Here is a 12,435-nt window from a genome sequence, read left to right as displayed (position 1 = left end):
ACACAGAGACAAAACATTTTGAGCTTGGTTTTCTTAAAATACACCTCCTAAATGTTAGTTGTTATTTATTTTTTTAACAGACAGATGGATAGAAAAAAGCAAACATTCAATAATAATCTGCGAGTACCTGGTGTGGTTGTTTTGGTTGCGACTGCTCTGCCGGCGGATGCGCTTTGACCCAGGGCTTTCTGTGCCTGCATTGACACCACATGAACGGACTCAGATGCTATGAATGAAAAGGGATACCAGGCACGGCCAGGGTTTACACTATGGACACTAGAGATTATTTTTATTCTAAACACTATTTAGACATTTAGCTCAAAGTCATTTAAACATTTGACTGCAACCTAAAACCTAGTCCTTTAAATCTGAAAATAAGAGTGTGTGATGTGGTTCCGCTTACTTAGTTTGTGTGCGTTACGGTTCCTCTGATCCGACTGAGGCTTGGTGTGGTGTGGATATCTCCTCTGCAGCAGCGGGGTTCCTGGCACAGCTCTCTCAGGCTGCCTGGGACCCGAGGAGGACTGAGGTGCCCTCCTCTGTGTCCGGGTATTAGACAGGCCCGATGGATGAGCCGTCCTGTTCACCCTGGGGGCTCGCCTCACAGACGGCTGCTTTCTGGCTGGAGTGTGTGGAAACCTGAGTGGACCTGTCGGAGGATGATAACGGAGAGGGGAAATTCAAAGTGCAATTAAGTTCATAACCTGTCGCCTGTGTTGGATTTGCCTTTGGGGCCTCACTGAGACGTTTAAACTGCCATTGAGAATGAAATATTTTAACATCTCCACTCAAGACACATCTGCTTCATTTAACCATAAACACATATTTTTGTCATGGAACCGCACCACGTCTCCTGTGATCTAATCTAACTACTGGTGTCCTGCTTCCCATCTGAATCCCACCCTGGTGGTCACTCCGTCCTGGTTAACATCTCAGACACTGGCTCAGGCAGCCACAACAATCATCTGGTTGCAGTTCTGCTCAGTGATAGCACTGGCAATATAACAAAACCCCAAAAAAATCTCTTTCTTTCCTCTCCTCCCTCCATCCCTTCTTTCTCATAATCACTGTCAGATGAAAAAGAAATTGCCCTGTTTCCCATCAGGAGAGTTTCATGCAAAGCCGGGTCAGTTAGCTGATGTAACAAAATGGATTTGACAAAAAGCAACATTGTTATGTAGGGATTCTCCTTCGACAGGTAGACGAAGGCTAACTGATAATAGTTTTCCATGATAATTGACTTTAGACAAAATATCTGCCTAAGCAATAAATTAAAAAAGGAGATTTTTAGCCCTGAGAGGTCTCTATTATGAAACAATATTTATATAAAACAAAGGTTTGTGAAATATGAAATGGAGAAAAAAGCTCCCAGGAAGACAGAGTTGGTTTGTTTCTGAGACACTTAGAATGCTTTATTCATGTTTTTACAACTCACTCTTTATCCCCTGCTCTGTCCTGCCAGCACAGCTGGATCTTTATGATCATGAAAGCATTGACTGTTTGTTTGGTGATTCACCAACTCCCCTGTGAAACTTTCTTCTCCTCTCACCTTATTCTGTGTTCAAATCTTTATCTCTGCTTTGTGTCTGCACTCGTAGCATTTTGTGATTCTCAGGATTGAGAGGATTATTTTTCCATTCTGGTTGTTCCACTCCTGCCTTCATCCGTCTGCCAGCGTGATAACAGATACTTCAATGTGTATTTTAAAGGTGTAAAGAGTGGAAATTCAATATTAAGTTAATCAGAGTACTATAAATAAAGACTTGAGTCACTGTGCTGTGTTTTATCCATTCATCCTTCATCTACAACTGGATCCACTTAACCTGAAGACAAAAACAAATCTGATAACCTCTGTGAATAAATCATGTTTCTATGTGTATATATGTGGTAATGTAGCTGAAAGCACCGTTTTTGGGGAATTACCACACAATAAACACATGCTTTTGTCATGAGGGCACATTGTGTAATTATTTAGCAGCTTTCTGTGTCACAGCTTTTGTGTAATGTTTTGGTTACTGATTACTGGTAACTGTTAAAGATCTGATCCAATGATGTGTCATTCCACACCTGTTGGACCGTCTCTCCTCGTTCTAGCTCTAATCTCGAACAGAAACCGATCCATTTGGTTTGAATCTGCTGACTTCTCCTTTTCCCCCTATTTTCTGCTTCCTCTCTTTCTCTCTCTGGAAAACTGTCACAGTGCATAGTTTGGCCCCAGGTCATCTCGCCGCCCGCGGACCACTAAACCATTGACTGCACAGAGCTCTCACTGCCAGATCCTGTCTGTCTTTTCCTGGAAGCTCAATAGTCTGCAGTGCTGCGAGGCAGGTCTCCAGACAGAGGGACATACCACTGCTGCAGCAGGAGACCACCTCAGTGTATCAGGCTGATCCTCATACCCATACCTGAAGAATGTCAGGTATCACCAACCTCCAATCTAAACTCACGGATATGATTCGGTGAGCTCGGGCGTCACGGTGGATTACGTTGCTCAGTTTAGCCACAGTTTCCTTTAACAGCTACACAAACAGTGCTCAGTGTCTGAGCTTTCCTGGAGGCAGAAATAATGAAACAATTCCAAACTGGCAGAGACGTTTCGTTAACTCATGTCTAAGAAACAGCTCCAAGGAACACTAATGGAAATATCTTTGTCATTTGCTCAGTAGATTATCAACAAGTAGAGTATAACAAAATAACTTAAAATGTTTGGCAAATGAGCTAATGTTAGCTAAACAGGATAAATGTATCGGCTAATTTCCAAATAAACAGATAATGATGAAGGTAATTGAGTAGGGTATTTCCTTTCTTGTGTGCCTCTCTGCCTTAAAAAAGAACATAACAAATGTCATTTGAAGAGCTTCAATAAAGGTTATATGAATTTTACAGCTGTATTTTCAGTATTGATTGATGAGTTAAAAATGTAGTCCTCATAATGCATTAAAGATTAAGTCCGTAAATGTCCCAAAAGACGCATCACAAGTTCAGAGACCAAGCTGTTAGTTGTGTACGTCCATCTGTCTCCTACACAGGACAGGTTTATCCCTGAGGGCCTTGAGGTAACCGGAGTCCATCATAGTTGAGATGTGGGTACACCCTGGACGGGCCAGCAGTCAACCGCAGGGCTGACATGTGAGAACATACTGTTCATGCTCACATTCACACCTACAGGCAATTCAAAGTCGCCAATGATCCTAACCAGCATGGACTGAGGTGAATGAAGCATCTGGAGGAAACCCACTCAGAAACGGGGAGAGAACATAAAAACTCAACCCAGAAAGACCTCAACCGGGCGACAGGTTCAAACCCTGGAAAATTACTGATGACTCCACCGCTGTGCCGTAATATTATATCTATCCAGCAGGCTAAAATCCACATGTCTTAAATCTGACGTTGCAATGATTATTAAACATTAATCTCAATACTTGCACATCTGAAAATTTGAAAGATATCTAATGTTTAACATTTTGCTTGAGAATAACTGATTATTCATTATAATAAATATAAAAGTACAGAGTTAAGTTAAGACTAAGGTATGGATGGTGATGCAATCATGTTGTAATCAATTCTATACATCTGTCTACAAAGTAATTTCCTTTAATTTTACAGTCTGCTGAAAATGGTGACAGGCTAATAAGTGATAATTAATGGCGTGGACACCACTGAAGCAGATAACTTTAAAATAGACGTTAAATTTGGATCAACTGTGAGAAAAACATACCTGGTTAAACAGATGGAAAACTATGAGTCACATAAAAGTGAGTGTTCTGTTCCCTTCTTATCTATAGGGACAAAACAAGTGAGGGAATGATGCAAAAGGAGACTGTCGCCCCGAGACACTGCACCGTTAATCATCACCGCGTCAGATCCAGCGGCTTCTTTAATATCCACAATGACGGTAGATCATTTCAACGAAACAGCTTTTCATGGATTTAACCAGGTGGGTTTTTACATGAATGGATGTGAACTGAGACCACTCCCATGTACTGTTGGTGAAGGTGTTTTTGGCTTCAGGTTTACCTGCTGATGAGTTGTTGACAGGTGCACCGCCCAACACAGCAAAGCCATCCAGGTTAACCCATTCAGGGTCTGAAAAAAGACACAGAATTTCTTGTGAAATGGTGGAAACGATAATAAGCAGAAAATAAATTATTTGAATTTATTTCGAATGTTCGAGGGTGAAGTTCATATTCCAACTATAACGACCTGCTCAAATTTAAAACATACAGCCTAGAAGTGCATCAGTGTGTTTGAAAGTAGCTTGAATCGGGATCCAGCAGGGGGCACTCACTATCAGCTCTAACCTCTGTGTGCCCTCTTGACCGATCAGTAAAGTAAGAGTAGAATTCAGGCAATTTCAGCGTTAATGTGTCCAGCGGTCCGCTGAGGTCCACTATAATCCGTGGGGACGTAAATGTCCCCATCCACCAATCTGCAGGCTCAACTGTCCCCTCAAGTGAGGCAGCAGAGGGGGGGCCACAGACGAGTGGATCAACTGCGTCTCACTGGGAGGGCCTAATGTCAAATTAGTTCAAACTCGATTTTAGGAACGAAACATCAGCCCTAGAAGAAGGTTGACCTCTTCCCTCAGCTCCCCTCTCTCCATCTCACTCCCCGTTGCTCCATACGAGTCCTCTCTCCGTCTCTGCTGCTCCAACAGCGGCTGGCCAGTCACTTTAATGATGTGGAGGCAAACAGCGCTGTGTTATTTATGACGACTGACGCTGCTCTCATGCTGCTGAGGGAACAACAAACGATCTGCAAGGAATTTCTGGAGCGGCAACACTGGAGATGCAAGTCGGTGGGGCCAGAGATTTATGGCAAAGTGAACCAGAGCTGGAGAGACCACAAGGGCCACCGCTACGAACTATGGGCAGCACACAGAGAGCCCCACACTCACATAAAACTGTATTTTTGAACACAATACAAGACAGTGCATGACTTCATCACTTGGCACCACCCTGTCCTTTGCCACAACCACCACCAAACACACACACATGCACACGCACACACAAATATGTCAAGTGACCACAACACAGGAAGCTAGGTTATAGGAGCTGGGCTGGGTTCAGATGTGGAAAAGAAGGGTTGGCTGCAGACTCCGAGCTGCTGATGAAGATGCCAAGTTCAGAGGAAAAGGGAATAATGACAAAAGCAGGCCTCACTGTGTCATGTGTAGAGAAACATAAGAACCTGTTAAGTTTTTACAAGGCGGGATTAGAAATGACCATAGACGCTGTTAAGATCTAAAAATAATATTCTCCTCTGACGCCTAAAACAACCTCTGGTCACATACACACCACAACCCCCAGTGCTTTCTGCCTTTCTCTCTTGGCTGCTGGCAAACTTGGATGACAAAACATTCGATGATGAGAACAAACCTATTGATGATAATCTTGCACATGTGTGTCAATAGACTTCATCTCCTGGCATCTTTGCTGTGGAATCCGCTTTGCTCATCCGCTCTTGATCTATGGCACTTGTTTTGAGAAAGTTCAGAACTCCAGAATAGGAGAACTCACCCTTGCAAGTTAAGCCAAAACTCTTTATCTCGCTCTTGGACCATGTATTTTCTTAAGGTCCAACTTTACTTCGATTTGTTTGTCACATCAGAGTTTCACACCATCTCATATCACTTTTACACCAAGTATATCCAGGTTTTTTAAATGCCAGAAAAACCTGATAAGAAAGGCGATTGACTCCTTACCGATGCCAGTAGGGATTTTCCGTGTTTCTGTTTTACCCGCCGTTGCGTCATGAACAGGAAAACTGAGGCATATCCTCACCTCTCTGTCTTGCCAAATGAACCCATTCACCAGTGTGTATTTTTGTTTCCATCACTGCCCATTGGAGCAGCTGATAAAAACCTGCAGAGCCATTTGACCCGGGAGTGAAAGACGTTTGAATCCATTCCCATCGAAGACAAAAGCCAGATGTAAGCAGGTGTTAGTTGGGTTTTTTGACCAGTGGAAAAAGGCTCTTCACATCCCCGTGTTGCTCTGTTGAACCTTTTCTCTCTTTCTGTCTTACCTACATCCTCCAGTAGATGAGAGCGACTGTCCTTGCCCGCTTTAGCGAAGCGGTGAGACCTCGTGGGTTTGTTGGAGCTGATCACGAAGCGGTCTACAGGTCTTCCGTCCAGATGGATAGAAGGTTCCCAGCTTTCCCTCAGGACCTTGTCCACAGAGGTCTGTTTCCCATTCTGTGTACGCAGGGGCTTCTCTGCTGCAAAACAAAGGACATCTGGATTAATTTAGTCTTTATTAAGTTGATCTAAACAGTCATCATTTTGCACTGTTCCTCACAGTAAATAATAAGGTTGTGCCAGTAAGTAGTCCCACTGTTTGAGCTCTGGACGTGCTGTTAATACCTCTATTTCAGCGCCACCATGACAATTTCCTATGTGTTTGATATACATTGCATTTAAAGAAACTTGGATTCTGACAAAGCACAAAAACCAATGTGTAACGCGGCCCTGAAAAATAGAAACTAATTTGATAAATTTGATAAATAAATTAAGATTTGGTTGTCCTCTGAAACCTCAGGAAAATGATGAAATGATAAAAAGATGTACTCAAAATAGCAACAACAAAAAAAGAAAAAAGTACCACTGTCTTTTGGAAAGCAACCTTATCTTTGTCCTTCTTTCTTTGCATGCAAGCACAATGCATCAGAGCCAATTTTCCAACAGGCCGACATTACGACCAGATAATAAAAAGAAGCATTGAGGGTGATATTAACACATCGACATAAAATATGAATTTGGCTTGAATGAATGGAAAATATCCAAAAAGGCCCCAGTGCACATGTGGGAAATAATAAACAAGCACTTGATATATTCGCCTTCGCAGATTTGATTCGTCATGAACAAAATAATGGCTTTGTATCAGAGAGCTTGATCAGATGCTGATGCTGTACTACAATCCTCAGTTACCATAAAGAAAAATAAACTTGTACCATAATCTGAGCCTTGTAATGTGGGACCCGCCGTGACGTCACCCCCTGACTTGTGAGATGCTGTTTTTAAGCATCTAGTGATAATTTACAAGATGAACATCGTGCTGAATTGAAAAGGTCTCGAAAATTTGAGATTTAGACCATAAACTGCTATTTTCCTTCTTAAACCTGACCGAGCCAAAGAGGGAATGAACCCAGGCCTTTCCAAATATGATTTTTGTGTCCAAATTAACCCCAATTACAGGCAGGCACAGCGTAAAAAGTCAAAGACGTAGCCCCGGTTTTTCTTTGGTATTATTTAAACCGGCTTTAACAACACTTTTTCAAGAAAGACTGAGTGAGAGAAAAAAAACATCTCAAATGTTTGTAACCTTTGGCTAATTAGAGACAACATCCAGCACTTAAACAAATGTAGTTTAAGGTTTATTATCATGTTAATCATTCATTGCTGTCACATAACTGTCAGCATCATCTGTCCATCTCATAAACAGCTGCTTTTCTTGTTGCTCTGTGCTCCCCGAAGGTTTACAGCGGCAGTTTTGCTTTTGCATTCGGCACAAAATCACTTTATCACTCTGAATTCTTGGGGTCTCCAGGTGTACTCCCAGCTGTTCCTGCACTTTCATTTTCTCACATTTGCAAACAACTCCTGACACTCGGGTTCCTCGTGGCTGCAGTGCACGGATGGTAACAGCTCATCTGAAGCCCGAAGTGTTGCCTCTGCTTCTCTTAAAGTTTTTGGTATGTGCTGAGAGACTGTCTCCTCCTTGTTTCTGCTGACTGTTGAGAGCACCACTCTGGCTGCAGGCCTCATATCACACCGGGCCTGGCTCCACAAGGGAGTGTTTTCTCAGTTTTATAGAAATAATAATTCCTTTTCTTTTATTTCCTCATTAACTCGGGGTTCCCGTGGAGCCCGTTTTATCAGCTGTCCGTGGCCGACTCCATTGAACCAAGTCTGGAAACACTTCAATCACTCGCACCCTGTTTCCAATAAGCCCGTGTATTACGTAGCAAGGGATCCAGATATCACTCTGTAATTTGGCCCCTTTGGAAAATGTATGATCCAAAAAAGCAGAGCAGATATTTCTGATTAAACCGAGCCTCCTTTGAGTCACAACAGATGCGTGATTACCATCCAAGAATAAACAGTTTGGGAAGCAGTTAAGCAACTGAGTGGATGTAACATCCTAATCCTAAAGAGGGAGGCTTGGTTTCAGGGCGTCACCAGGGGAGACCGGAGCAACACTTTCTGTGCTGTGTTCGTGAATCTAAAACACAGACAGTATGTGATTGAGTTAGACAGTGGAAAGTATTAAGTATGTGAAGAATGAAAGCAAGGCCTGAGGTTCCCTGAATTCAAAGACATAATGACGGCATAATGATTGTCAACAATGAAGCTAGTTTTGTGCGTCATATATCCTCTTTGAAAGATATCCAGCCCATATGCTCACTGAAAGGCCGACCGACAGACACACACGTGTATGTGCATGTGTATATGTGTTTGGTATAAAAAGCATATGCAGGTGAGCCCCGAGGTCAAAGGAACTCCTGTAAAAGTGTTTGAGAAAACACACGTGCACCTGCAATGTGCTCCTCTTTTACAAGCGCACCCTATTCACAGACGCTGACCCTCCGTTCACCCGTGAGGAGTTTGCCTTTAACCCCTAATAACTGTCATTTTCAAAGTCCCATCAATAACCAGATCACTGTGTGTGTGTGTGTGTGTGTGTGTGTGTGTGTGTGTGTGTGTGTGTGTGTAGGGAGAGGAGCTTCTTCAGATGTGAGACGATGCAGTGTTGAGCTTAGATCATCAGATCTGTGAAACCAGATCAAAGCGTCTTTTCCTTCCAACTGCAAGTGACACAAAAGTTTCCCCTTTGCAATTTTTTACATATTTTTTACATATTTTTTACTTGCTGCAGCCAAAACAAGGATAAGGTATCAGAGATGTCTGTGCAGGGCTTCATTGCTTGGCCTTCTAGAACTGTCTAACTATTTATCACCATGTCCATGGTCTCTTAAAACTCAAAGTTCAGTCTGTATGTGGTGAGACTGAGCTGTATTTTCAGATTTTAGAATTCAAACCATCATTAAAAATGTTCCCCGTCACCACAGGTCAGCAATGCGGAGAGTTTTGGTTTTGTTTGTCCGGTGGCTGAGTCACCAGTCTGCAATTCCCTCTGCCAAAATAACATGTGGAATAGAAGATGTGCCACGGTCCTCACAGCGCTAAAAGAATTACAGCAACAGCAAAGTGTGCGTGTCCAGATACAATCTTCCTGTTAGTCTGGATAATCCACAGAACACACTGTCAAAAATGTTTGTCATCATTTGAGTAAATAGCCCATGTATAAATTGTTGACAGTCATGAGTATCTGGAAAACTTATTTTTGAAATTAAATTTATTGAGATGAGAGTTTAGTGTTGTTATGAGCTCCACAAACAATTTTCCATTCTGCAACATTAGTTTGGGTGGAGGCAAAAACCGAACAGACGCAATAAACCAGGGCAAATAAATCTTCCTGTATCTGCATGGCAGGATAACTCAAGTTAGATGAGCAGATCAATATCACTCTTACATTTTTTCCATTTTCATCAAATATAAAAACTCACCCCAGGAGATATTTAGCTTTGCGATAACAGGACACAGGGGGACATTCCTCCGGTTATCACAGTGTATCTTGTTTGTTTTGCATTATTGAACTTTGGAGGTGGAGGTCCTCAGATGTGTTTGCAGTCTTTATGCTAAGCTAAGCTAACCATCTCCTGGTTGTAGCTTTGGTAAACAGACATGAGAGTTTTCCCATCTAATTAAGTGTGTGTGTGTGTGTGTGTGTGTGTGTGTGTGTGTGTGTGTGTGTGTGCGTGTGTTTGTGTATGTGTGTGTGTGTGTGTGTAGGCTACAACATTCTTTGTCATACCTGTGTCTTAAACTCCTCTCCCCTCTGACCTTCAGTAACCTCTGCCCTGATCCACTCTGTCATAGAGACCAGACTGGGGCCATGAGCATACCTCGCTGTTACCCTCCTCACACCAGCACGTCAATCACCAGGCTGTCTGATTACATGTTGCTCTCATTGCATTAATGATACTGCTACAAACACGCATGGGTTTCCAGTGGTGGTGGCCACCAGCTCACGTGCCCCATGATTCTAACATCCTCACACGCCGACTTCTCCTGTGCTGCTGTGACAAGTGCGTTCACAGCCCAGGCGCTGCTTGTTTAAACAACTGGAACAGCATCAAGAAATGACATCATGACACGAGACATGCCATCGCCGTCAGGTCTGACAGGCAGCCAAGTTGCAGGTGGGTGGAGGAACTGGGTCAAGCTCTGCCGGGTGATGAAGCACACCTGGCGTTGTGGAATATATTAGAAATATCACACACAAGCTGCCTGTGCATCTCTGTAACTCCTGTGTTTCCCAAGGCAAAAAGAAAATGCGAAAGAAGATATGAAATTCCTGATTCTGAGAACTTTCTCCGAGGTCTGCCTTGAGTTGTTCTTGCAGAATTCCAGCTTGTTAAGTGGGGCAGGAAAAATTAAATTCCACTGGCCTGCAAGGACATGATTCCCTCTTTCCCCCCCCAACTCTCTAACCCAATTACTACCTCACTTTCCAGGAGCTGACGGACTGTGGCTGCACGGCAGACGTTGGCATTGTGTACGTTGCCAACACACAGTGGGTTTCTGTTTTCATTTAGTGTCCAGATCCTCCCACGAGCCCAATTTCACCCCCGGTTCTGAAATATTTGAGAGTGACAAGCTGATGGCATGTGAGCGGAGAAAGTTAATGAGTAACACTCTCCCCTCTCTAAACTGCTGCTGTCAGAATGCCTGAGAGGATGCCGTTCACTTCCAAATGGCTCAGCAGCGCGGCAGCAGTGAAATGCAGCCGTGGAAAGCAGCTCCCAGGTGAGAATGTAAAGACTTTCAAGACAAAAAAAAATGTCAGGGGCTGCTCTGTAAATACTTCCTAAAATGAGGAGGAAAAAGAATCCCAGAGGAAAGGACCCAAAACAAATAGCAGCTGCCTAAATTCAGAGAAAGCAATGACCTCATACACTAAGTGCTTGCAGTTGAGTCATATAGAAACTTATAGCTCAACAGACACAATAAGTGGAGTGAGCAAGTCCCTCCCAACCCTAAAAAAGAGAAAGGCATTTCAACTGAGCCTGAAGGCTTTCGTTTACTCCCCCCCGAGACTCCACAGGCTTTACCGCACTTTTGTTATTTGGGATATTTTTTGCTGTCTGGAGTTTGTGGACGTCTCTCCCCTGAAAATTGATTTTACAAACATTACTTGAGAATCTTTAAAACATGTGTGCAGCTGTGGTTTGCAAGAACTCTCTGCTTGTCCAAAACTAAAAAAATGCTATTTGACTAATCCCTGGTTCTGACATGCAGAATTCTCTGATGAGCTGAGACCAGCAGGTTGCATTTTTGTGTGGGTTTAAAGTATTTTAGAGTCACTTTGATTAATTTATGAGGCAGAATTCACCCATTCCTGACTGTACTACCTGGCGGCTGATCTGGCATTCAAAGCATGCAGCAGAAAAACAGCCCAGAGGAAGTTTGACAGACAGAAAAACTTGAAACTCCTCCACTTCTATTCTCCCATGAAACTGAACTCTAGACGCAGATCATTTATCAGACCCTGATTAGTCACCAATTGGCAAGAAAGCCCTCAACGAAGATTTTTCTTTTTGCACAATATCTCCTGATGTTGCCTGAAGATTATCACCATTAGTAACTGTAGGATTACTCTACTGGATGTGGTGAGGACTCCCTAAACAAACCAGCATCATATTTTCAACCAACACACGCACATCACTGTCAAAAGTCCATAATTCTGTGTAATGGATCACTTAAACCATACATTTGCAAATAATGAAGCAAACACTCTAATTCTAATGCAATCTAAATGGCACAAGTGATCTACCAATCTGCAATTGGAGGATTTGAACATTTCTTACTCTCACACGAAATGAAATCGGTGCTCACGTGCGCACATAGCCAGTCATTGAGTCTTCTTTCCTTACCTAGAATAACAGTTGTGGCATTCTGCAAAATCACATTTACCATTTCACGCAGATATAAATACACAGTCTACAGCAATATACTGATCACAGCGTGCAGCTGTCTCGTCAATCTAACCGGCTCCAAGAGGTGAAAGCAAACAATGGCCCAGCAGTTCTTGAAAGAAAAAAAAAGTGCAAACCGACCATGCACCTGCTCATGCAAACACTCAAATAAGTGGTTAATACCTGTCCATCCGCATCCCGGTGCGCAAAACGTGACGAATAGAGTCAAGAGCGTCCTGCTTGCGCCTAAAGCCATAGTGAGTGTGGCGCGCCTGTGCTGCGGAGCGACGCACCAGCTGGATGCAGAGGGCTGGGACGCACCGGCCCTGCCCTGCCTCCCCTCCCCTCTGCCTCCGATGGGACAGCCGATCGCACTGCATGCAACTGTCTGGA

General features: G+C 43.2%; 1 protein-coding gene across 1 annotated transcript in view; it reads right to left on the bottom strand.

The window, feature by feature from the left end:
- fndc1 (fibronectin type III domain containing 1) overlaps positions 1-12,298 on the bottom strand; it is a 32,796-nt gene extending 20,498 nt beyond the window's left edge. Inside the window, exons 1-5 of the mRNA XM_053445293.1 lie at positions 12,226-12,298; positions 6,028-6,222; positions 4,018-4,086; positions 404-649; positions 128-226 (exon numbers count right to left, since the gene is read on the bottom strand). Coding sequence (XP_053301268.1) covers positions 128-226; positions 404-649; positions 4,018-4,086; positions 6,028-6,222; positions 12,226-12,298 — 682 coding nt within the window. The remainder of the gene's footprint in view (positions 1-127; positions 227-403; positions 650-4,017; positions 4,087-6,027; positions 6,223-12,225) is intronic.
- Positions 12,299-12,435: the final 137 nt, after the last annotated feature.

The sequence above is a fragment of the Pleuronectes platessa genome, chromosome 17 (assembly GCF_947347685.1).
Source record: "Pleuronectes platessa chromosome 17, fPlePla1.1, whole genome shotgun sequence".
In the NCBI taxonomy this organism is placed as follows: domain Eukaryota; kingdom Metazoa; phylum Chordata; class Actinopteri; order Pleuronectiformes; family Pleuronectidae; genus Pleuronectes; species Pleuronectes platessa.
The sequence above is the reverse complement of the archived record's forward strand: the minus strand, read 5'-3'. Positions and strand labels throughout refer to the sequence as shown.